Source organism: Apteryx rowi, unplaced genomic scaffold, assembly GCF_003343035.1.
Source record: "Apteryx rowi isolate R43461 unplaced genomic scaffold, aptRow1 scaffold_223, whole genome shotgun sequence".
Lineage (NCBI taxonomy): Eukaryota > Metazoa > Chordata > Aves > Apterygiformes > Apterygidae > Apteryx > Apteryx rowi.
Window position 1 is genome coordinate 428,241 of NW_020448564.1, and position 25,855 is coordinate 454,095.

The following is a 25,855-nucleotide window of genomic DNA, read 5'->3' on the forward strand; positions in this document are numbered from 1 at the left end:
ACTTACTAAAGTTGAGATAAACAACATCTACTGCTTCATCAACATCACTGCTTCAGAATTCCCCTGTGGCCTCAGGGGCTTGGGGTTCCTGAGAGCTGGTCTTACCAGTGAGACTGGGGCGAAGAAGGCATTCAGTACCTCTGCCTTTTCCATGTCCTCTGTCAGTAGGGTCCTGCCTCATTTAGCAGCAGGCCCACATTTTCCCTTGCCTACCTTTTGCTGCATATATGCTTGTAAAAGCCATTGGTTCTGCTGGTCCATTCAGGTCTGAGAATTTGTGAAAATGCTGGTGCTTCATGGTATCCTCCATCTCTCTCCACCTTCTGGCTTGTTGATTCTTTCGCCAGCACAAGGGAAAGACAGCAGAGAAGGAGACAGATGGAGAGAAAAACAGAAAGATGTCCTACTCCCTGTGGACTGAAGCATGATCCATGGAGAGGAAGGATAGCAGCAATGAAATACAGCTTTGAGGAATAATGCTCTTACTATGAGACTGGAGGGTCCCAAGGAGACACAATCTAGAGGTGTGATTGCATGAGATGGGAGGGCAGCTTCCCCCAGTTCTATCCCCAGAGGCAAACCGAACATCCAGTGCTTTTTGTGAGTTTAGGAGATAATTATTTCCCATATCATTTGTTCAGATCTCCCACCATGCAACTGATTTTTAGGGCCTACTTGCATTTTCACTTTGAGCAGCATGGCCAGGACATCCATATTTGTATAATGTGTTATTCAGCAMAGAATTTACTCTTGTTCTCAGACACAGTTTCTCCCAGAGCCAGGAGGGACTGTGCGGAGTGCAGTGTCAGTGTTTAACACTCTGAGGCAGGAATACCTGTCTCCTTTGGCCCAGTTGCAAAATCTCCCCCCACCTCCAAACTGCATAAATTCTATATGCATATTTTTGGTTTTAAAGTGGGAGCATCCTTCTAGTGTTGGCTCACCTCATGTGGGTTCTCAGTGATTCAAACTTTGTGTCTGAATTTGCAGGCATCTGAAAACCCTCAATTAAACCTTCAGCCTGAGATTTTACTGCTAAGTGTCATTGACATTTCTAGACACACCCTCCTCATTTGCAGAAACCATGTAGATTTATTTCCATCAAACACAGGAGCACATGAACCTCAACTCACTCTGGGGACTGCTCAGAACAGAGGAGTCATAGGCCAGATACATTAGTGGGATGTTTCCTTTGCCTTTGGTAGAGTAACACCAAGAAAGTATATAGCCTTTCTGTTACCTTTTTTGCATATATAATGCATCTTTCCAGGATGCCATCACAGCACATAGCAACATCACAGCATGAATTTGCAATCACTCAGTTTTATTTCCCCTCTGAGTCTTCTTATGGCAATGACATTCCCTCTTCAAGTCTTCCTTCCTTCCCTTATTCAAGACCTCATGAAGCACAGTCCTTCTGGCCTTTATTCCTCCCTCCTTCTCTGTGGTTCAAAGGCCTGACTTTCTCTACAAGCAAGAGTGCCTGACCCTTGGGTCTTTGTTTTTCCACATTCTTCCTAGCTGTGGCTCAAAGTTCTTTTTTTGGGTCAGGATCTCCAGATCCCTCTCCTCAGAGCTATGCTTTCATCCATGACTTCTTCCTTTCTACCTGAGACCACAGAGATATCTTCAAACACCTACTTTAAAACATTACCTGTTAATGATCATCTGGCAGTAAGAAGGCTCTACCACCTGAATATATTCCCAGTGTGGTCTAAGATTTCTTCCACATAGATGTGTTCCCTGAGGGGAAGAGCACTGACTGACACTGGCCTCTAGAACAGCCTTGCAGAACAACTGATAAAAGCATTTTGCATATTCAGCAAATTGTAAATAGCTTCTCTCTCTGCCAAAGACCAGGGAGGTGACATGAAGAAAGGCCTGCTTTCAGCTCTTGGGGGTCAGTGCTCCGCTTGAGTCTTCCTGCTTGAAGTCGAGCTGCTTCCCAGGTCTCTTTGTGTCACTGCTCCAGCCAGTTGGTCTCCAGTGTCAATCCTGGAATAGAGAAAGCTTCAGGCTTTTTTGCACTTTAAGGCGGCATTCACATTGCAGAACTCAGTGGCCTCATTGAAGTGCTCTGTGCTTATATGCATAGGCTTCATATGTGTTGGGAATCCAGGCATGAGCAATAAAAATAATGGGCAAATAAGTCAGCATCTGCAGCACCAGTCAGGTTTTATTAGATATGGCAGAGAAGGGGATTGAGCCTTAGGGTGAACAAGGGCAGGATCAGCTTAATCAAAGTTCACTTCAGTCTCAGGGCTGAACAGATCTCCTATACCGAGGCTTGGAATCTACAGTCTCCTTCTGGCTCTGTCAGGAAAATTTTCCATGTCAGACACTTTTGGTCTCCCTGCTCAGCTAGCTGAGGTGGCTTGCTCGGCTCTGAACCATCTGGGATCATTTCTGTCTTTCTGCTAGTTAAGAGGTCAAGCTGAGCTTGGCAGAGTCTTAGAGTCTGTGGACTTGCCTGTCATCTTAAGGATAAAATAAGCTCATTTGTCCCATGTTTGCTGTTTCTAGCTAAGAGGTTCAAGGATCGGGTGGGCTAAATGCCATATCCAGTCCTGTCACTCCTCCCCTTTTTGGTGATCTGGTGAGAGATCACAGCAAATGATTGCCTGTGAGCACAGGGCTTAGCAATGTGAAACTTGAATCCCCCTCAGGATTCAGCCCCAGGCTTACAGGGTGACTCTGCTCAGGGCATCTCGTTGCCCTGTGCCTCAGCTCCTCTACTTGTAGCATGGGAGTATTTCCCTACCTCACAAGGGTGCTGCAAATTTTAATCAGTTGCTGTTTGTGAAGTTGTTGGAAGCTATGAAGCATTAGGCAGTGCCATAATTAGTGTCCAGAAATGTACCTACAGTATGTATCCAGATCCCAACCCTACCTCACTCAGAATAAGAGGAGGGAGATACCTGAATGGAAGGGCATGCGTGAGTGTTGTGTGATGCTGGGGGATGCTGAGGGGGAAGAGGGCAGGAGGAAGTGTTTGAGAAAGATTTGGATTCCCAGTTTTACATCATCAGTGAAAACACAGCAAGAGATCATGGACTACAGAAGCCACGGAGGAAGGCAAAAGGATCTGAATGAGGCATCAATTTTCTTTTTAAGGCCGTATACAGAAGCTGAAGGGAAAATAGGCTGAAATTTGGGCAGGAGGAGAGGGAAGAGAAGGACTCAGTGATGAAGGGGAACAGAATTAGAACAGCTTTGAAGGCTGATGAGAGGAGGATTAAGAAAAAACCAAAACCTTTATTTCAAAATGGTTTATTATCCTTACGCTGAATCTGATTGGGAAGGGCTTCATTTTTCAAAGGCTCATTCAGATGCTAGCAGGGCCATCTCCCCTTTGAAATACTGAAAGCTACTGTATTGTATCTCTTGATGGAGCTCCTGGGCACCTGCGTGCAGGAGAAAGGGACAGCCAAGGGAGCAAGCTTGTTGGGCTGGGGGGGGGGGGGGGGGGGGCATGCAGTGTGACAAGGCCTGTGCAATGTGATGAAGGCTGCTTGGGTAGGTAAACACTGGGATACTCACTTGAAAAATGCTCCACCTTTTCCATCTCCAAGAGCTGTAAGCCTGTCATCCCCATGGCTTATGCTCTCCCCTTCTTTGGAAGGGCGAAGTTTTTCACAGCTTGGGAGAGGACGCATGCATGAGGGTAAGGGCAGGACTAGGTCCAGTTCTGTACAGAGCTGTTTGCTTGGAAAGAAGAGATGGGGAGTTGAGTCAGTGGTCCTGTGAGGGGTTGTACAGGGGGAACATGGTCCAAGTATTTCCCTGTAGTATCGTAGCAGCCTTCTTAGCAGTGATCCTCCCTAGTCCAAGGGACACAGAAATCCAGTGCTAGTGCTTCCTCTCCTCCCAGCAACTGCCCCACAGAGCCTGTTTCAAAGCAGCACAGACATTAGGTCCTTGTTCAAAGATCAGACTGCATTTTATTATTGCCATGTCACTGCTTACAGCTCTGCAGGGAGTAAGCACCAATCATGGCATCATAGCTTTTGAAAATGATTTTGAACATGGTTTCCAGCCCTTGTATGTGTGAAATTGTCATTCTATTGAATCCCAGGTTTTATCCTGAGTGTAATGGATAGATCTCCTAGTGGAGATTCATCTATAATTTAATAATACTTACCACTGAGATGGTGATTTTTACCCCTGGATCTCTCAGCACCAAGGAATATTATCTCTCTTTCACAGATGAGAAAACTGAGGCAAAGGAAGATTAAAGGAAATGTCCCAAGGTATAAAATAAGCCTCATAGGCTTTTCAGCTTCTGTAGGGTGAATAACAAAGACCTACGGCTTTTTGTTTTGTTTCTAAGAAATTGTGGGATAGGGCTATGTTTGTTTGTATATTTGAAATGGAAAGCCTGTCTAGGCTGGAGGACATGTGACATAAGAACTAGTGCAATATGTCTGGTGTTAGAAGAATCAGAAGAATGAAAGTTGAACAAGGAAGGGCTTTTTTTGACAGACTATTTAGTGCCCATTTCAAAGTCATTAATTTTTGTAAATTCCCCTTTGGTTTCAAGGGCTCATTTATTTCTGCAAAGTGTCATCTCCCCGTACAGTAAATTAAGATATAAAAGGCAGAAATAAATAAAATATTCTGAGAACACTGATGTGTCCTCCGGAAGTCAAATAAGACCAGAAACGACAGTGCGTGGTTTTTCCAGTATTAAAAAAGAAAACAGAGGAAAAAGCAACCAAACCAGTCCTTTGTCTCTCACCTTTTTTATCATAGAGGAGAGGGAAAGAAGTCCGGTTTTCATCAAATCTTTTGCACATCACTTCTAAGTGACTTGCTAAAAGTTCCAAAGTCAGTCAATGGAGCCAAAAATAAGGCTCCTTTTTCCTGAATTTCAGTTCAGAGCTCTAAACTCCTTCATGAAAATGACATCGGTGAGGTCTCAAAAACAAGGTCAGCCAACCCTGGCTTTCTCTGGAATCCCAGCTCTGCTCTAGTTCCCATTCCTCTGTCTTCCTCCTGTTTACTTTCTCCTCCTCTCTCTTCTTTCATCCCCCTCCTGCATGTTCTTTCTCCCACTGACATCCCCTGTCCCTCCTTCTCCTTTGCTACCAGGTGGGTTCCTTCTTCATGATTAACCTATGCCTGGTGGTCATCGCCACGCAGTTCTCGGAGACCAAGCAACGGGAGCACCAGCTGATGCAGGAGCAGCGGGCCCGGTACCTGTCCTCCAGCACAGTGGCCAGCTACATGGAACCAGGAGACTGCTATGAGGAGATCTTTCAATACGTCTGCCACATTGTGCGCAAGGCCAAACGCCGCACCCTTGGGCTGTACAACAGCCTACAGAGCTGGCACCGGGGCCATGTGGAGCCAAGTGATGCCAAGCTGGGCATGAACAGGAAAAGCCAGAGACACTACAGTAAGCATTGCACATGAAAAGCTGGAAATGCCAAGAGTGGAAATGTGAGAGTAACTGGGAGCATCCCTGTACACTAGCTTGCCAGAGAGCATGTGCCTAGGAAGCACAGAGTTAGAATTAATATTGGCCGGTGAGCACAAGGTCATAGGCAGTGCACCAGACCAGCAAGGTGGGGGAGACCATCAAGAATGCTCTGGCAGGGAACATGGGAAACTCAGGTCTGAAACCCCAAAACAATAGTGGAACAACATTAAATGCACTGACTGAGGCTTGAAAAGGGCTCCAGGTCTGGAATAGCAGGGAGATGATAGCAGTTTGGGACAAAGAAATGTTAGTGGGATATGATGGAGTGGTATTAGGGAAGGGACTGGGTGATGCAGCAGGTCCCCCTGAGCTCCCCTCCCAAACTGAAGTGCTATGGGATCTCAGGATGGAGGCAGGTGAGTAGAAGTGCAATAGGGTGTCTCCTAAGCAAGGAAGAAGAGGGATACTGAAGAAGTCAGTTTTGATGTGCAAGAGCAATGGAGACAACTGCTCTTGATGGGAGCACATCTTCTGTAAAATTAGGCACGAAATACCATTTAAATTGGATTCCTGGCCTGAAAAGTGACTGTAAAAATGGTTTTATAGAGTTAGCATTAACTGCCTCTTGATGACTTTCATAAGAAATACTCCCAGTTAAAAAGTGAAAATATGGATTTTCCTTCAGCTGGTCTTGCATACTCAGTCTTTCAGTCTCTTTACTTGCTGGGAGGAAAGTTTCTCCAGCCCTCATGCACTGTGTTACAGAATGAGCTGATTCATTCCCCCAGTGTCCAGTTGATCTGCCAGACCCAACTGAAGGACTGAGGAACACAAACTTAGTTTTCTCAGTGAAGTCAGCAGATCTGATTCAGAGTGTACAGACTATTAAAAGGTACCAGTCGTGCACTTGCTTTTCTATCTTCTTGAGATACTTTGCTAGTGTAGTTTCCCTAATTTAGAGAGTTCAGCTCAGCATCTGGATTCTCAGAAAGCACTTGTAGCTGTTTAGGCCAAAAGCAGCCCTCATGATCATTTTTCTCTCAGTCCTTGCTTAACACAAGCCACTGACTCTCAAGCTGTGATTCCTGCATCGGACAAAATAGTTCTTTCTCTGATTGACATGAACCCCCACTGAGCCTAATTATGGGCACCTGAACAATACCATACCTTTTGATGACACAGTCAGTAAACCAATCAAATGACTTTATCACCGCCTTTGAGATGATATGCCAGTGTTTAATCATTCTCACAGCTAAAAAGCCCAGTTACCCCAAAGCCAAACAGGTGCCCAGTTTGGATACATTTTGGGGGGGAAACAAAGCCTTGTCCTTTAAGCAGGATCATTTTTCTTCCCAGGGCTTTGCCAGCAACACAACTCTCTTGACTGCACTCCTCAGGGCCTAGTCCAGCCCATTGCCTTGACAGCAACCTCCGATCCCACCAACTGCTCCCGATGCCATAGGGAAGAGCATGAAGCATCCCAAAGGCTGTCTGTCCTGGACAGCACTGACTCAGACCAGGAGGATGGAGGAGCCAGTGAAGAGGAGGGAGATGGTAGCAGGGGGGACCAGGGTGCCTCGGACCTGGAGAAGGAGGAGGAAGAGGTGGAAGAAGGTGGACGGCTGAAACTCTGTAGTGACATGTGGCGGGAAGTGAGGGTCAAGCTTCGAGGGATTGTGGACAGCAAGTACTTCAACCGTGGGATCATGATCGCAATCCTAGTGAACACTATCAGCATGGGCATCGAGCACCATGAGCAGGTAATGCATTGTGGGGAGCAGGGTGGGCAGTGGTGACTGGTGAATCATGCTCTGGGTTGTTGTGGCCTCCGTAAGCAGCTGATGCAACTCAGTGGAGGCAGAGATTGAACAATTTGGACCCTGGGTCATGGCACAGATGGTCCCAGCATGGCTTTTGAGATAGTGTCAGGATCTTGCAGAGTCTTATCTTCCTTATCCCTGCACTTAATCACTTCCACTGTCTCCATGTATTTTCTTCTAACCTTCTTTTAATCCCTCTCTTTTCCTCCTCCCTTCTCACTTTTATTCCTGTATTTTTCTTTCTGTCTCCTCTCTCCATCCGCTTCTGTCTTCCTTCACCCTCATCTCTTCCATCTTCCACATCTCTCTCTCTCCCATTTCTCTCTTCATTAGCTTACTGAATCCTTAGTCTATCTGGTTAATTTAATGTTCCCTCTGGGGATGCCACAGACACTTCACCAGCATCTCAATTCAAGTCCATCAGCTTGCTAGCCTTTCCAACTTAATTAAGAGATGCCTGAGCACAGTCTATCTGTACAAGAAGGCTAAGAAAAGCACCACCTCTCATATTCAGTCATTTCAGGGGGCTCAGATGGCTTGAGCCTTTCCTGTGCCCTGGCAGCCAGTGATAGATAGGTCAAGACATAGACAGCAGGTCTGGGCACAGGTTTAACTTCTTTTCCAAAGTCCCCAGCAACTCTGAGTCAGCAGTGCATTTTATCCTGATGACAGACTTGTGAGATGGAGAAGGATTTTGTGCCTTCATTTTACAGCTGGTCCATGGAGGCTATGTCTACTCTGCAATGTGAAGAGCAAGCCTGAGAGGCTGTTAAGCATGCTGAGCCCCTGACCTTGCATCCACATTGCTGGCTGGCAGCTCTGTTTCACTTTGGGGTAAAAGTGTCCGTGTTGTACATCCACGCTTCAAATCTGTGCTGCCAATCTGAATGTGACCTTGATTCACCCCATGTATCCTGCTCTGCCCAGATCACAGAAATGAGACTGGTCTGCTACTGAGATGCTGACTGCATCAGGGAGCTTTGGAGCTGAAGCTAAGTCTAGGCCTGAACACAGTCTTGGGTATCAAATAGAGGCAGTGAATGAGTCTGGTTTAAGCAGACATTCACACTTGTCTTGTGCTATAACACGATGGAGATATCTTGAGACCCAGAGCTGCTTAAGTTCCCTGTTCGAGGCAACACAGAGGCAGAGCCAATATTTGAAGCCCCAGATGTCTGGATCCCCCCCACACACCAAGCACTAGACCATTTTTCAAAGCCCAGCCAGTTTCTGATACAAGGATGGGAAACCTTAATTTGATCACAGAATGCAAAATTGCTCCATATACTGCAGTACCAGAAAAATACTGGCAGGAGCTCCGAGGAGAGGAGAATGAAGAAGAGGCTAGAGGGGTTGACTCATGAAAATAGATGAAAAAGAGTTATGTATTTATCACGTAACAGAGAGATGACTAAGGGCTGAAGCCCAGGACAACATGAAAACTGCCCACCAGTATTTTAAAGATGTGAGCACCAAGCAGGGAGAGGCATTGTTCATTTTGGTTTATTGGAGACAGTGTGAATTAGGAGGTTAGCAAAAGAATATTTGAGCTGGAGGTAGAGAATTCACTCTCATGTTCTGACTATTGTAAGTGCAAATTTAAGCTGTTCTGGACTACCTGTGCTGTGTTTGTACAGCCCTCAGCAGAGTCGGATCTGCTTGCAGCCTCAGGGTTTCTAGTAGCAGGTTATTAATGAAACATCCTTAAAGTTATGCTATCACTTTTTRTCCATAGACAACTAGCAAAAGCCCTGGCCCTGTGGGCTGTTTCCACTAGAAAGAAATGTTGATTGAATTGATCATACCTGAAAAATGTGGTGTAGCCTGTTTATTTACAATGTGTATACTCAGTCCTGTTTCTGTGGCACAGGGAGATTTAAACAAAAAGAAATTCAGACCATACTATGAATTCCAAGTCCTTTACAGTCAGCAGTTTACTCAAAAGTACATAGGCATGTACACTTCCTTTTGCTCTCTTTTGTTTTTTCTCAAGCCATAATATTATTACATTTAAGTCTGATGCTTCCTTGCCTCCTTCTCCCTTCCTTTCTCTTCTTTTCCTGTTGTTTTTCCTCCCAGAAACACAAACTTTCACAAAACAATAGCCAGCAAAACCCGCCGGCCACATAGATCTATGATTTGGATGGTGACACCATCCTACGACTGAGGTAGCTACTGTTGCTTCAGCTACTTCATCATCTGAAGGAGATGAATCTCTCCAAGCTGAGAGTGGACAATTATAGAGACCCCTCAAGCTTTTATCCTCTGATGCATGAGAGCTCCCCAGTCACTCACTGAAGGACGTATCTGGCTGGGCATGAGGATGTGCCAAGGTACTGCGGTTAGAGAGCGTGCCGGTTCTGGGAGCTGCTCACAGCATGTCCTTCAGCTCCGTACTGCACCATTTGCTCACAGACTATACCCAGATGAGCTGGCCCACAGACCAAAGCACCTGCCAGCCATCAGGTTGTGTCATGGGAGAAACTGCAGGAGCTAGGCACCAGGTTCAGGCTCAGAAGGATGGGAAGCTTGAAGCTGAAGCCAAAGTGCAAGTCTCACCTTCAAATCCAGAGCCTTGGCAGTTCTGGATTATACCCAACCCACAATAACAGTCCTCAGCTTTGGGTAAAGAACCCAGCACTAGCAAAAAGGAAAATATAAATTAACAAATATCTGTTCATACAGCTAAGATTTAATATTCGTGATGTTTTTTCTACCAGGAAACTTAACCTCAGCAACCCAAACCACTTCTCTTGCATCCAAATCACCTTGGAATTTGTCTTTGCTTTGCTCGTCTATCAGGTCCCTTACCCTCTCCTGTTTGTATGGCCAAGACTGCTTCCCTTCTCCTTATACATCTCTTGTGAGAGAAATCAACTCATTTGGGGACAAACTGCAGTGCTGTGAGTCATCTTTAATCCTTAAGCTTATCAAAAGTTATCGCTTATAAATATATCAAGTTTATTCAAACCTGTCAGTGTGCATTATACCATGTAATGCCCTCCCTATTAGGCCTTCAAATACTGCTGTGACATTGCACAAGCCAAAAACCATCATTTCAAGCTATGTCCTGCTTGAAGTAGTTCTCCCAGTCCTTTGGATCTCCTTCTACTTAGAAGTATCTTATTTTTAAAATCCCATGTAGAAAATCAGGATATTTAATGCTTGTGGCTGTCCATAAGGATCTTCAGTTTTTCTTAATGTTCACAGAGGATCTGGTGCTTCTCACTTTTCTACCTTATTCAGCATGAGAGCAAATCACTGGGCCCAGATGATGCCCCATGCTGCTTTTCTCATGTATTTCCTGAATGTCCTGTTAGGCTCAAGCTTCTTTGCTACTAACAGGCAATGGGACAACTGCTCAGTAGCTCGGTTTCCCTTCTCCACTATCCCTTCTTGTAGTAAAGCAATACTTTATGACATTTGTCTTGTGCAGATCAGGAGAAGATCACTTGCTTCCTAACTAGAGAGTCTACTGGATCCCACTAGAACCAGCCCCACAGTATCTTCATATCCTTTTAGCCTGTGTGGTTTCCCTTTATTCCAGCATTTAGTGGATCCACCAATTCATATTTTACAGTCACTGCTTCTCTTTTTACTATTTGCTGCTTGTCAGAAACATTCAGCAAATGTCCAAGCCAGCTCATCACACTGACATTGAGTAAATGATGGAACAGTCTCTCCAGGGTGGTGGATTAAATAACATTGCTTAAGTCTTGTAAAACTAGTGTGTAACCAAAACATCACAAAATCCTGTATTGATTGTGGGGTGGTGAATGGAGGAAGCATGAGCTAGCTGGTATTTTCCATGGCTGATTTCTGTGACTCTTCTGATTATTGTCAAGTGACTTTGAAATGGTATATAAAAATGGAGAGACTGGAGAGACCTCTTTATGGAATATTTCTTGTGTTCTCAAAGACAGTGATGTGCAGGTACAGTTCGGTAGGACTGGTCTACAGAGATCACATCAATTACTCTTCAGTTTCTAGACAGTTGCCAATTTACTCCTGGTTAGGAAAAACTCCTCCTGTACGGGCTTCATGGTGGTCTACCCATTCTTAACCTTTCCTATAGTGCATGTGTTGCTGGTTCCTGTCAGATAATGGGCTAATTAGGTTTTGGGTCTGATCTGATCTAAGAACTCCAATGTTAACTAGTAAGAAACTGAAAAGGAGATAAAAGTCTGAGCAGCTGTCCTCTTTTGCCCCAGTTCTAGCTTCCTGATCACTGAGCAGGAGTGCCATATAAAACAGCAGGCCCTAAAGTAGACTTGGATCATACATTTCACTCACTATTTATTTGATCAACACTGGTAGGGAAGAAGGCCTTAGTGCCATGGGGATCTGAATTAGCTAGTTTCATGGGTTCATATTCAGAGTAGGTGACTCAGTTCAGTTAAAATACTAGCTCAGGGCATGCTTTCCCTGTTGAGATCCCTCTGCCTTTCAAACCACACTCCTTACCCCAATATTCAACTCCAGTAGTTTTGTTCAAGTTCTCTCCTAGTCTGATGGGTAAAACAGGCTGTCCTGGCTTGGCAATATAAACAGACTTTTTTTGGGGGGAGACTTCTAGTGTTCCCCGCTTTTGATTGGACCAAAACAGCCTCAAGTTCAGACCTTTCCTTGTGGACATTTCAATTCTACAGTTTCAAGACAAACCCAGGTAGCCCGGGAGGAGAAACCACTGCTAACCGTTTTGACAGCCTGTGTCTAGCCACTATCTATGGGAGCCTGGACAGCTCTCGCAGCTGGACAGTAACACATACGCTGTGTTGGGGCTTTTGTGTGTCTGTGCGAATAAAAGGAGAGACCCACTCATTCCCTTTTAGCTTTCTCCACCATCAAATTTACACTTCCCTAGCCAGAGAGACAGTCCCCCCGTGGGCTATGTGCCAGCCCAGTCTGCTGTCACCCACGGCCATGCTGGCAACATGGGACATGAGGGCATCCCCACACAGGACACAGCCCCTCATGCCCCTACCCTGCCAACAGCAGACCCCAGCTCTCAGCTAGTGGTTCTTTTCACTGTGCCTAATTATCTGTATCTCCAGAAATGGCTGCAATGCAGGATCTGCCTTTAGTCTGTGAGTGTGTTGCCTTGGGCCTCTCCAGCTGGCTCTTCTTTCTTTTTCTTTTCTTTAACTTCATTCCTTTTGCTCTTCCTTCCCCACCCTGTTCTTCTCTTCTGCACCATTTCCTTTAAATCTCTCCTCCTCTACTTCTTTCGGGTGTCATTGAGCTCATTTTACTATTTTTTTCCACATTGACTTTAATTTTTCTTTCCCTGCCTTTATCTGTCTGTCTCTTTTTTCTTTCCCTGCCCAGTCCTTCCTGACCCTCTCTCTAGAAAGGATGCTTTGCTGGGTCTGACTGATGGCCCATTAGAAAAAGATTAACAGGTGCAGGCTTGACTAGAGAAACAGATGTTGGGAAGGGAAGGAGAGACGGGGGAACAGGTGACCTTTTCCGTAAGTGAGATGCAAGCATGGCTTTTCAAACATCAGTTGCTCCCTACGACAGCACAAGAGTGAACGCATGGACAGCAGAGAGGATAATCTACCATCATAGCCTGTTGCTTTTTTACATACCTCATTCTCTCTGGCACAATCATTTGATCCAGGCTGAAATTGGCATCTCTGTTTAGCATATGGGCCTCATGTTCCCAGCCAGTGCATTACTGCCTGGCTCTCTGTGAAGTGATCTTCATCTCTCCCTCTCTGTGTGCACTAGCTCGTTCTTTCCCTCTCTTCACTCTTATCTTCTCTCCTCTCCCCCCTCACCATTTTCAGGATCATTTTGTTATTCAAATGTAATTTACAGATGGAAATTGAGCCTTCTCCCCTTTTTAGTTTGATTTTTAAGAAACTGACTATTTTGATAAAAAATCTGCAGCAGGAAGCACAAGAAATTAGCAAAGCACACAGGAAGTCACAGATGCAAGGAGCAGTTTCCAGTCCATTTGTGCACCTCAGAAGAGAAAAGCCAGCTCCAGGCCCCTGGGAGCCCAGGAACAGGGGTTAAAGAAGTCCCCAGCAGAAGGGTCACACCAGAACTGCATTCGTCCCTCACTTCCCCTTCTACCAACTGAATAAGTAACAGGCACAGCCAACACGAAGGGACCTTTCCTGCCCTTCAGAAGGACAGCAATTTTGCAGTCCTCAAGGAGAGTCCATGACCTCTTTTCCTAGTAGGTACTAGTACTGAGTTCACCGCAAAAAAATATTGGCTCTGAGCTGCAGGGACTCACCTTTCTGTTTCTGCAGTGCCAGAAGTGTCTGCCTTCTTTTGCCCCTAGCAACAGGCTGTTGCCGTTTTCTTGCTCCCACCCATTTTATGTGATGCTTAAAAAAGTAGCCTTTCTAGCTCAGACCCACGTGAAAGAAGAGGGGGGACCTTTGGCCTGCTATTTGGCATTGATCACCAGACAGTGATAGTGCTCCTACCTGCTGCCACGGAGCCTGGGTCAGAGTTGTCCTGAAGGCTGGATGAAAGAAATTGGAGCTGGGGTTCAATGGCATAGTAGGTTAAACCTTGTCTGAGGTGTGGTGTACCTGCCTCAAGGTAAATATGGAAAATTGGGCCAGAGGAGCCTGGCAGGAGTCCCTTGGAGCTGCAGTGCCTGTCCCTCTGGTTGGGAAGGCTGTACACCTTCGTCCAAGGCAGGCCCGCACTGGCTGCCATTTGGGAACGCGATGGCCAGCAGCATACTGCAGCCACATGAATCCACATGAATTGTCTAGCAGGCTCAGGCAATCTGAAGGCCATGGGTTTTCCAGCCTGGCCCCAGCATGTGACCCTCTGTACAGGGAGGAAGTTCTTTCACTTCAGCAACTTTTTATACCTTGTCATTGCTGTGATAGCCTCTGTGGGCTGTGTGTGACTCTGGGTATGTGTACGCATGGGCATACTTGCATGTGTGTTGTCACTCATGCATCCAACCTCGTTAAAGTCCTCAGCCCTTGCCGTTTGGCCTGGTGCAGTGCTGGTCCCTGGGAGGAGAGGTGCTTTATGCAGAGGAGTCCACCCCAAATTCAGGGGAGGGAACACCTTCATTTCACAGAGAGGGCAGCAAGAATCCAGCATCCCTCATCAAGGACATTAGTGCAGCCTCCGTCTCCCTCTGAGAGGATCTTTCATCATTCCTGAGCAAACTGTCTGGGCCATTTCCTATCCTTGTCAGAGAAGTTTCCAAGGCTGCACACAGTGAAGAAAAAGTCATTAATTCAGAAAAACAAAGGAAGGAGTAATTTAATTTGCTCGGACTTGTTCCACTGATGAAGTCATTAAAACACTTTCTCTCACATGCACAAACGCACCAGTCTCTGCTGAAGGAGGCTGTATCACAGTGAGTGGAAGATGTGTTCAAGATTCAAGAGAGGAAAATGCCTGAGCAGGATCAGGTTGCTTTGTGATTCTTTTAGCATCACAGTCATCTTGTGAGGTCTCTGGAGGGTTTTGCCCTGTGCATCTGCCTTTCTCCTCTTGCTCTCTTGTTGTCCGTTTCTCTCTTTTCTTCCCCCTGTAGTACTCTTCCTGTCCCTTTCTGCTACATGTTAGCAGTATGCCCCTCCTTGCTGACATGCTATTCATGCAGTTGGATATCCCCTTGGGTCATTATTGAGACCACTGTGAGGACAGAGGTATGATAAAAGATTGCCAGAGCAAGACCAGGAAACTAATGCATACCAAGGATTTGCGGGGGAGAAGCAGGGAAATGAGGAAGGAAGGGAAGAAATAGAAGGAAAAGGGTGGCAGAGAAGTGCAGTGAGGTTTAGAGGAAGACGGGGTACTGTTTTTTTGTCACTCAAACATTTTCAAAATTTCAGCAACAAATTGTGCTGAGGTATTTGTGAAAACTTCAAAGAAAAGCCTTGCAGAAAGTGACTGACCACAGATCAGCTGCTTTTGTGGTTTGGGGACTCAGCTGGGGGAGGGAGAGATCTTTCTCCACTCCTTGCTTCAAAAAATACTCAAGTTATTTGCCCAAAGTGAAACAGCCCCTAGCCAGATGACAAGAGTATAGAGTAGGACATCGGGGACGCTTGGTCACCCTTGGCTGTCTGAATGGCTGTGGGGCTCCTGACCATTTCTAGCAAAACTGTACAGTTCAGATTTCGCTAGGAACATAATCTATGATGAAGGTAGTAAATGTGGAATGGAATAACAGTGCAAAGACAGCTCCAYCCAGCTCCACTCTAATCTCATCCATGGTCCCTCACAATTCCCTACAGAGCCTGTCCCCAGGGAATAGTGGCAATTTTTTCCCATAACTTCAGGTCTGACTCTCTGAATTTGCCTTCTTTCCAGCCAGAGGAACTGACCAACATCTTGGAGATCAGCAATGTCGTCTTTACGAGCATGTTTGCCCTGGAGATGATCCTGAAACTTACTGCTTTTGGGCTCTTTGATTACCTCCGCAACCCCTACAACATCTTTGACAGTATCATCGTCATCATCAGGTGACAAAGGCCTTGCGGGTCATCTGAAATACATATAGAAAAGAGCTCCACAGAGCTTGGACATTTTCATGTGCTTTTCCCAAAAGGGTTTGGCAGCTATAAAAGAAGGGGAGCTGAGCGGATGCACAAGGAAAAGGACTGAAAGACTGAGATATCCTTTTCCAACACTCTGGGTGATGTTGGGCAAGCCACATAGTGTTTCTGCCCCTCAGTTCCCTCCTCTGTAGAACAGAGGCAATCACAGCTGCTTTGGAAGTCCACAGAAAACATTAGCTGTGAATTATTTTGCAAAATTCATAAGTGAGGAAAACTATAGTGGTTTAGAGTTTGGTAGAGGAACTTACCTTGCTGGGACTCAATGCTGCAATCATTTTCTCATTCCTGCAACACGTAGTGCCATGTTTATGTTCTGAAGGGAGAAATACAACCTTCTACACATAAGTATAAGCCTTCAGTATACACACCCAATTATACCTTGTTCATGCAGATTTCTTTCTCTGACCCTCATATAAACCACTGCCGATGCAGTGGTGATAACCTGCTATTCCTCTCTCTCCCATTCATTCACTTCTCTTTTTCTTTGTTCCTTGCACCTTCTGTGCCTCCCTCTGGGCCATAGCATCTGGGAGATCATCGGCCAGTCGGACGGGGGCCTCTCCGTGCTGAGGACTTTCCGCCTCCTGCGGGTGCTAAAGCTGGTGCGTTTCATGCCTGCGCTGCGGCGCCAGCTCGTGGTGCTGATGAAGACTATGGACAACGTAGCCACCTTCTGCATGCTCCTCATGCTCTTCATCTTTATATTCAGGTGAGGAGGCAGTTGCCTCACAGTAATTTGGAGAGGCGCTGCCTGGCTCATATTGACAACTTCAGTGTGTGAGTGCGTGACTCATCTTGCCCATTGCTCTAGGTTTAGGCAGCACTGAGAGACCTTTATTTGTGCATAAAGGCTGAGGCCACTGCTGCCCTAAATTGCTTTCAGCAGCTGAAGATTTGGCCTGAAGGGAGTGAAGAAATACTGCCACCAAACATGCATCGTGAACATGATGCCCCACTGGAACCAGTACTGGCTGTAGGAACAGTTCAGTCTGGATGCTGACTATGACAGAAGGGCAGCAGAAAGCACCCAGGAAAGTCTGTCAGGGCACCATGTGGATATGCTGGTTGCAGGGGTGGGGGGATGAAGAAAAAAGACAGGAATAAACAAGAACGATGGAGAGAGCAGATTTGAAGGACGGGCTGGAGGGAATAGCTAGAGGGTGAACTCTGAGGCAGTACATACAGRAAGCAAGGTTTATGGTGAGCTATAGTGCTCCAGTACACAGCTCCTCCTTCAGGGATAGGTCCCAGTGGTCTGGCCATGTTGTTCTGGCCCTCACCCCTGTGGTACTACATTAGCTTGTCATGGGGAAAAGAGAATTGCTCTAACAAGCTCACTGTGATGGCAGAGATATTTAAATTGGACATAGTCTCCTCTTTCTGTCCCAAAAGCATCCTGGGAATGCACATTTTTGGATGCAAATTCAGCCTCAGGACAGACACAGGAGATACAGTTCCTGACCGGAAGAATTTTGACTCCCTGCTGTGGGCCATCGTCACCGTGTTCCAGGTGAGCCTCCTTTSCTCTCTACAGGTGGGCCAGGACAAAATGAAGAAAATCAGGAGGTGCTTTTTCTCACTGTGGAGCATTGCACTCACTCCTGATGGTACAAAAGGCTACACGAAAGGTTCCAGCATGTAATGCTGAAGGAGGAAGAACAATTGTGTATTGTAACCAAGTGACTGATATCTCTCAGACAGAGCAACTCCTTCCTTCCTAGGAGACAGTGGGAAGATGTGCAGTTTGCAAAGGTCACTTCTGTTGTGGCAACACCCGTATTTAATACCATCACCCCAGCACATGCTTGCCCCCATGTATGCTCTTGTTTCTTCTTGCTCAGCTAACGTCAGCTAATGGACAGTGACACTGGGCAGTGGCTGGGTGGTTATGGAGAAGCTAAGAGGCCTGATGTGGTCCAGATGTTTATTCTTTTATTGCCATTTTCTGGGAGTCCTCTTCATGTTCTTCATTCATGTTTATGTGGCCTCTGTTCCTGGTTGCAGATTCTAACACAGGAGGACTGGAACGTCGTGCTCTATAACGGCATGGCCTCCACCTCACCATGGGCATCCCTTTACTTTGTGGCTCTCATGACGTTTGGCAATTATGTCCTCTTCAATCTGCTGGTGGCCATCCTGGTGGAGGGGTTCCAGGCTGAGGTGAGTTGTCACAGATGCCTCTTCCAAGGGGAGGAGGAAGAGAGGTGTTAAGAAGGGGAGAGGTGAGACACTTCGAGGGCAACAGTAGTGGAAAACTCCCAAAGTATCAAATCTCAGTCATTTCCCTGCTTAAATTCAGGGTGGGCTTAATCTGAAAAAGTGGACAGTGATAATCCTTCCAAGGAAAGAAACAAGCCCACTGAGAAGAGTGTTCACAATTTCCATCCTCTGCAACAGACTATACCCTACCAGGATGAGTCCTCTTCCATTCCAAAAGCAAGAACACAGTATCTCAGCCCTCCCAGGTCAGAGAGGGATTTTCCCAGTGGTCCTACTGATGCCTGGATGCCAAGGGGAATTTTACAGTTGTCCTCAATAATGAAAGAAAAGAACAATTTTTTTTTCTTTTCATGAGTTCCCAGCTTCTAAATTTGTCTGTTCCAGGGTGATGCCAATCGGTCATACTCAGATGAAGATCAGAGTTCATCAAACATGGAGGAGTTTGATCAGTTCCAAGATGTCCAGGAAGGTTCAGGTACATTAGATCAAACAGTTTAATTTGCTCACCTCCCATAGCTGTTTGGTGACAAATGTGAATGTAGATTCCCCTGAAAATTCATTCCCATTTCCAAAGTGGAATCTATCGGTTTTCATAGCAAAATCATTTTGCAAGTTTTCTTATAATTTGTGCATGTTCATTTTGAACTTTATGCCAGTTCATGATGTCATTTGTGGAAACTCAGAGCTGTGTTGGCATCCTGAGGAAAGAGGTAGCTAAGGGAAGCAATTCTTGAATAACCTAAAGAACAGAAAATAGGAATGAGAAAATGATACTATCTCTGCTCAGCTTCAGAGGCACCATTTAAGGAATGCTGTGTCCAATTCTGGCACCCACATTTGGAAAGGGAATACAGACAAATTAAAAGTGACCCAGACAAATCTGGAAATCTTGCCTCATAGTGAGAGACTAATGAACCTTAGAGAAACTGGAGAAGTGACTTGGTCACACACACTGCAAGTGCCGACCATAAGGAGAGATTTCTGATGGTAGATGGTTCTTTAATTGAGCAGAAAAAAAGCATAATGAGATTGTAAAGGTTGGGAGCTGAAGCTAGACAAATTCAAACTGAAAAAAGCCACATATTTTAAAGGAAGGATAATTAACTGTTGGAACAGTCTGCAACTGCAAACTGCAGGGTAAGTTCTCCACCACTTGAAGTCTTTCCTTGAAGATCTCAAGTCTTTCTACAGAAGGTATTATATCTCAAACAGGACTTGGTGCCACAGAGCAGCAAGAGTGGCCTGCTCCACAAGGGAAGGTGAGATGGGAGCTGAGGGTGACAGCCATGCAGGCAGGGCAGGGACCGCACCAACAAGGGTGCAGTACYTGCACAGGGTGAGCAGAGCGGATCCAGTGACAGTAGCAGGGTCAGTCAATGGCTCAATGATTGCCAGGCAAGTCCATAGTGACAAGGCAGGTTTGAGGTCAAGCCAAGAAGTCCAGTCAGCAAGGCAAGGCCAGGATCAGCAAAGTACCAGGCCAGGCACAAGCATACTTAAAGCGTAGCCCAGAAAAGGACCAACAGCATGGGCCTGAGCTTAAACGCAGCTCCCAAGGCAAGGAGCAGAGGCTCCAGGCCTGGCTTATCATAACTCTTTCTCACAACTTAGCTGTTGTCACAGCAGTCTGATCCAAAGTTACATGGCTGCACAGTATCAGAGCCGACCTTGAATGCAGGCAGCCATACCCCTAGGAGAGAGGATGGGGAATAGGTAACAGAGCCTGTTGGTGCACTCAGGGCCCTGACACTGAGTGCAGGGCTCGCCATGCAGGATATGTAACCTTTAGGATGCAGTAGGTCAAACGAAAATGCTTGTTCCAGTCCTGTCAGGCTTTAAAACAGAGTGCCCCATCCTCTTCATCCATATTGACAAATGCTCATGGTCTTCTACAGCACCTAACACACATCTCAAAGGTGTCCTGGATCTTAAAGGTCAATAATAAGTAATTTTAAGTGCCTCAATGTAGTAGAACAGACTGGCATGAAGAATATGATCACAGGAATTTTAAGGTGAGCCTAAAGCATCGATGGCTGCAGGTCTCCCCACATCTTTGTCTCTTCCTCAGTGTCTCAACCTAACTGCTTTAAATAGCCAGTGACCACCTATCTGACAGTCGGCAGTGTTTGTTGAGACTTGAAGAAGCAGGTGTCCGCCCCTTACTCTTGGCACGCGGAAGCACGCTCTCCTCCCCTTGCTGCCAGGGTTTGGCCTCTTGCTCTGCCTGTCAGCATGAGTCTGTCTGACTGGCACTCTGCTTGTCCTTCTGGCCCCAAGAGGAGTTGCCATCAGTTTTGGGGTTTGAGGGGAATACCTCAAAATCTTCACAGTTTAGACCACTTTTGCCACAATGCCTTAAATCAGAAGGAATCACTGTTGGATTTTAATATGGCTCAACAGCCTAGACATTGAAACAGTTGCTGGATGATGAGAAAGAAGCCTTCTTTCTCTTTCTTCCTCTCCCTGCATCTTTCCACCCAGATCTCAAACTCTGTGCAATTCCTGTGACACCAAATGGACACTTGGACCCATCCTTGCCCTCTTCCAACCCACCAGTGGCTTCTGGGGGGGTCACCAACTCCTCGTGCAACTCCCTGCAGCCAGACCAGATTCGTGTTGCTGTTGGCTCCAGGAAGAGTAGTGTGATGTCTCTGGGGAGAATGACCTATGACCAGCGGTCCTTGGTGAGTCAATGAACAGCAAGTGGTATCGTTCTTTCAAAGCCCAAGGACTCTATTGTCTTTCTGCCGTCATTCGGGGGCTGCAATGGAAGATTGCATTGCTGCCGCAGGCTTCCTAACACAAGTGCATAGCCTGTCCTTAGGAAGCCAGATCAGTCCAGATTATTGATCTATATTTCCAGATTAACAATCTATRTTCTGCTAAGTGTAGGATTCAGCTCTTTTATATTTTTCTGGTTGGAGAGGGGGGATAGCAAGCAGACAGAGTCTTCCTCTTAGAGTGAAACGTCTTGTCCTCTTGTCCTTTCCCTGTTTGCCTAGAGCACAGGACAAAAAACGATGGTTCCCTACTCCCAGCTGATCCTCAGAGTGAGTTGAGAGCACAGAATAATCTGGGAGATGCCAGAATTGTCAAGTCCCATAACAGATGGGGTTTCTGGAAGCTTTTGTTCAGAGGAAGAGAGAAACTTTGACTTTGAGCTCCCCRTAGTAGAACCTGTTGCCCCTTAGCACTTCCCCAGACACTGCAGGCTGTTCAGCCAACACACCTCAGACCCGTCCATCTTGTTATATCAGCCTCTGGGCTCTCTGCCCACTCATACACACAACTTTGTGGGGGTATGTTGTGCTGAAAGGGCTCATACCCCTGTTTTTCCGAAATAGCCAGAGCTGACAGCCATGTGCTACATGAGAAGTTGCTGATGCAGTGGGACTAGACTGTAACCAACAAGCCTGTTTTTCTCATTTCTTCCTTTTACAACGACTGTACTCAAAGATGCTGTTTTAGATTAACCATCTSCCTGTACCTTGTGTTATCTTTTACCCCAGGGCAGTGCAAAGTGCTCCCAATCAGATTTTTGGAAAGTTTTATTCCTGCTGTGTGCTCGTGTAAGTGACGACATCAGGCACCTGGCCTTTGGCTTTATTATTTGCTTTCCCTGTAAGTGCCTCGCACATAGATAGTGCTGTAAAGTAATTACAGCCAACACTATTACTAACTTGTTGTCAATCTGTTATCAGATTTACAGGGGTGACTGCTAAATTCCAACCACGCAACTTCCTTGAGGGCCAAAACAGGCAATCTCCTGGCTTAGGGGCCCAGGGACAAGTCTGTGATCTGAAATACAACAGTATCCACCCTCCCTGTGGCTGGAATCACTGAGTTCCTGTCCTGCTCTCTTACAGTCCAGCTCCCGCAGTTCCCACTATGGTGCTTGGGGCTGCAGCAGGGCCTGGGGGAGTCGCCGCTCCAGCTGGAACAGCCTGGCTCGGGGACACAGCCTGAAACACAAACCTCCCTCTGCCGAGCACGAATCTCTCCTGTCTGAGGAGAGACACAGAGCAGCAGATGGGGAGCAAGATGGGACTAGAAGAGTGTCTCATCACCGCCGAACACTCTCCCTGGACAACAAAGGCTCCTGTGACCTGGTGGAGTTGGCATCAGTCCCATCTGGCTGCAGAGTGACCCGTAAGCCACGAGCAGCATCAGGGGCCAGCGAGCATCAGGACTGTAATGGTAAAATGCCCAATATTGCGAAGGAGATCTTCCCAAAGATGAACAACCGCAAGGAGCGGGGAGAGGATGAKGAGGAGATAGATTATGTGAGTATTTGGTACAGGGAATCTGAGGTTACACCTCAGTGTTGTGGGAAACCCCAACCCCATCCTTAAGGTTAGGTTTCCCTGCCAAATGGACAGGAGAGCCAGCAAAAGATGCTTTAAGCACAGCTGGAGGGTGATATTTAGTGCAGGTGGGGCCTTTTAGGCCCAAACAAGCCTAGACCACATTGTTGGGCACTCTGTAAGGCAGTCATACTGGTGGATGGTGGGAGGAAGACAGGTGTGAGGCATGTGCATGGTTGTTCAGAGGCTGTTATTTCTGAGCAGTGCAGCCAGCGATTCTTACAGGTTAGGAAAGGTCAGGCTGTGTGAGAAGCAAGAGCTTTGCCAAGGGAACGCTGGTAGATCAGAGCAGAAGCACAGGCACAAGAGACAAGGCAAGTAAGTTTTGCTGTGCCAGCCTAGGAGACCACAATGCCAAACTGTGAGCAGATCAAAGGGTGAAAAAAAGGGAAGGAGAGTCAGTAGAGATTTGAACAGAAATACATCCTGTGAAATGAAATCACCTCAGAGCCCAAGTGGCAACAGAAGGCCATCTTCTCCTGGCCCTGCTGGTCTGGGATCTCTGCCTCTCGTTTAGCTGAGGTATCTAGGAAATGCCATACCAGTGTAACAGAGCCATTTCAACAGCACTGGGAAGAGATCATGGACAACATCCTGCATGAGAAAGGCCACCAGCAGTTTCATTTCTATGTGGTTTGGGGATGAAATCAGATGCTGAGAGCTAAACAGACTCTGGTATAGCAGCTGCTTATCAGTGGCTTGGTGCTCTTTGAGTCCGTTTCCCCATTCACGGGCTAACGAAAGGCAGACCTGCGTAAGTGGTGTGTCTGGGGAACTCCGGGTAGTGGTGTTTTAGGATCAGATGAGAAAGGAAGAGTGCCGTTGTCAAGCAAGTGGGAAGGTAACCAGTGACAGTCACTTCTGCTGCATCCCTCCAGAGCCTATGTTTTCGTATCCAGAAGATGATGGAAGTCTACAAGCCAGACTGGTGTGAGTTACGAGAGGACTGGTCCATATATCTCTTCTCTCCACAAAACAGGTTTGTGCTGTTTTTGCTAGCAGAGGATTGAGAAGATGAGACAGATTTTGTTGCAGCAGCCACATCCTATAAGCTGGATGTTAGGTTGTAACTTAAAGCTTATCAGTTAGCAATACATTTTGTCTCCTCCATCTCCACTTCTTCAGCCAAACAGCATTTCTCTTCCTTGGTTCTGAAGACAAAAGGGAAGAGGAGAATCCTAAAYGGCTATTGTGATTTTTTTCCTCCCTTAGGAGCATTCCATTTTTCTTTTCTGTAATCATAAATATTTATAGCAAAGCAAGACAGGGAATACTGACATTAACTGAAAAAGAAAAASGAATGCGTTATTTACGACTCCAAAACGCTGATATTACCTCCCCTGGTACAAGAACAATCTCTCCATTTCATTTTCCATCCCAGTGCCAGTTTATCAGCAGCCATATTGTATCTTTTAGGGCAAAGTTAGTGTTCTTTGCGTCTAGAAAAACATTTTAGGACAAATTCTTCCTGCTAAAGTGGTCTTCCCATAAGAAGAAAATGCCCATGTACCCTAACTGACAGCATTCGCACAAGTGTGCATCACCTCTTGAAAAGAATGAGGTTTCGTTATAGCTCATGGAGGAGAGCTCCATATGATACTTGTGTTAAAGGGCACAGTGTCTTTCGGAGCAGCCAGAGGTCTGTTCCCCATGATAGCCAGACTACCTGCATTTCCTCAGCTTTCAGCACGTGGCTGGTTGCTGTAATGAAGCACAAAATGTGAGGCAGCTCTGAGTTTGGGAGGAAGATTCAACCTCTCCTCTACAGAGCAAGAGAAGAGCACAGTGATGTACTCTGGCACTGGGGTGGTGGATGAAGGTTCAATTCCTTGCTCTGCTACAGACTTGCTGTGTTACCATGGGCTGCTCTGTGATATTGCCAGGACAAGGGACATCACTATGTGTGACAGGAAAGCTGCTATGACTCTAGTCAGAGCTCAGTTTTGGCTAGAATGCTCTATTCTGTCCTCATAACTTCTAATATAACTCTGCCCAAGGCACAAGGGCCTGCTTGGATTTCTCTTGCAGGTTTCGCCTCCTCTGCCAAACAATCATTGCTCACAAGCTCTTCGACTATGTTGTGCTGGCCTTCATCTTCCTGAACTGCATCACCATTGCCCTGGAGAGACCACAGATTGAACACAGAAGTACGGTGAGAATTCCCTCCTACCTACTTTTTAGCACAACCTCTGGCAGAGGCTCATAAGTGCTCCTGGCACTGGTACAGCTTCTGGGACAAACCTTGGTGTTAAACACTAACTCCCACTCATCTATTCAAATGCCCGTGTATTAGTAATTCACATCATATGTGCTTCCACTGCAGGATCTTATAATAGGGCAATCCCTCTTTATAGTAGGGTAATCCTAGTTCCCTCTGTTAGAAGGTAGGAGAGTCCCACAGGCTACCCTTGGTAAGGGATGGCTTGTCAAAGGGACAGGGACTGGGAGCTAAAATAAAGAAGTAACTTCCATATGCAGCAAAGCCCCAGTGGGAATGGTATGTCATCAGTCATGTATGGTACTTCTGAGCTGAACTTAGTGATGGCTCAGACTGGCATGCCAAAGAGGAGGCTGAGATAACAAATGAAATGGCTCTTTCTGCATCTCTGCCTTAACTGTCCCACAGAATATACTGTGCTTACACACAGCGCAGCAGTCAGTGCTCAGGAGCACTTTGGGATGGAGTCCCAGGGCAGTGCAGCCAATCAGGACTAAGCGGTACTGATTTGCAAGAAGCATTGCACATCCCATCCACTGTGCTTTTGCAGAGCTGTGTGGGATTCTGTCTGATCTGTAACACAGGGCAGAGTCAAGGTGTGAGAGCTGAAAGCTGCCCAGAACTGACCTTTGCCAGGGAGCAGTGCTCTTATTCCCCCAACTTTCAGACTCTTCACAAGAAAGCTAAAGATACCAAGTTCATAAAAGGGTCTCACAGAATAACAGGAAGAAGTTGAGATACATTTAGGGCCTTTCTCTGTTTTTTTTTTTGTTTGTTTGTTTGTTTGTTTGTTTGTAGGAGAGAATCTTTCTTACTGTGTCCAACTACATTTTCACAGCAATTTTCGTAGCTGAGATGACACTGAAGGTAAGTTACTGGAGATGGACTGCTCAGAGCCCTTTCCCCGTGTGACAGGAGCAACATGGTTTATGTTTGCTCAGCACCCCTCCAGAATCTCTCCATCTTTTCAATGGACCAGCCCTGCACCCTGCCTTGGTAAGGGCAGATATTGCCTGGGGTTCAATCTCCTCTAATTTGGCATAGAAGGGACATTTATCCTAGGCTTTAAATCCACAGGGATCTTGGTGTCTGGAAGGAATAGCTGGGCTCCAGATATGGATTTTGTCATAATGTCAAATGGCCATTCCTTTCCTCCCAGAGCAAGAGGGGAGGCTATAGCAACAACAATATTAATAAAATACTCTTAGTTGAGATAATTATCAATAGGCATCAAAGTACTTTACAACAGTGGG

The 25,855-nt window shown here is 46.2% G+C and overlaps 1 protein-coding gene across 1 annotated transcript in view; it reads left to right on the top strand.

The window, feature by feature from the left end:
• CACNA1I (calcium voltage-gated channel subunit alpha1 I) overlaps positions 1-25,855 on the top strand; it is a 167,375-nt gene that overhangs the window by 116,560 nt on the left and 24,960 nt on the right. The window contains exons 8-19 of the mRNA XM_026065047.1: positions 5,092-5,398; positions 6,779-7,182; positions 15,553-15,704; positions 16,324-16,509; positions 17,193-17,310; positions 17,805-17,960; positions 18,405-18,495; positions 20,502-20,704; positions 21,887-22,303; positions 23,263-23,363; positions 24,413-24,536; positions 25,401-25,469. Of these exons, the coding sequence (XP_025920832.1) occupies positions 5,092-5,398; positions 6,779-7,182; positions 15,553-15,704; positions 16,324-16,509; positions 17,193-17,310; positions 17,805-17,960; positions 18,405-18,495; positions 20,502-20,704; positions 21,887-22,303; positions 23,263-23,363; positions 24,413-24,536; positions 25,401-25,469 (2,328 nt within the window). The remainder of the gene's footprint in view (positions 1-5,091; positions 5,399-6,778; positions 7,183-15,552; positions 15,705-16,323; positions 16,510-17,192; positions 17,311-17,804; positions 17,961-18,404; positions 18,496-20,501; positions 20,705-21,886; positions 22,304-23,262; positions 23,364-24,412; positions 24,537-25,400; positions 25,470-25,855) is intronic.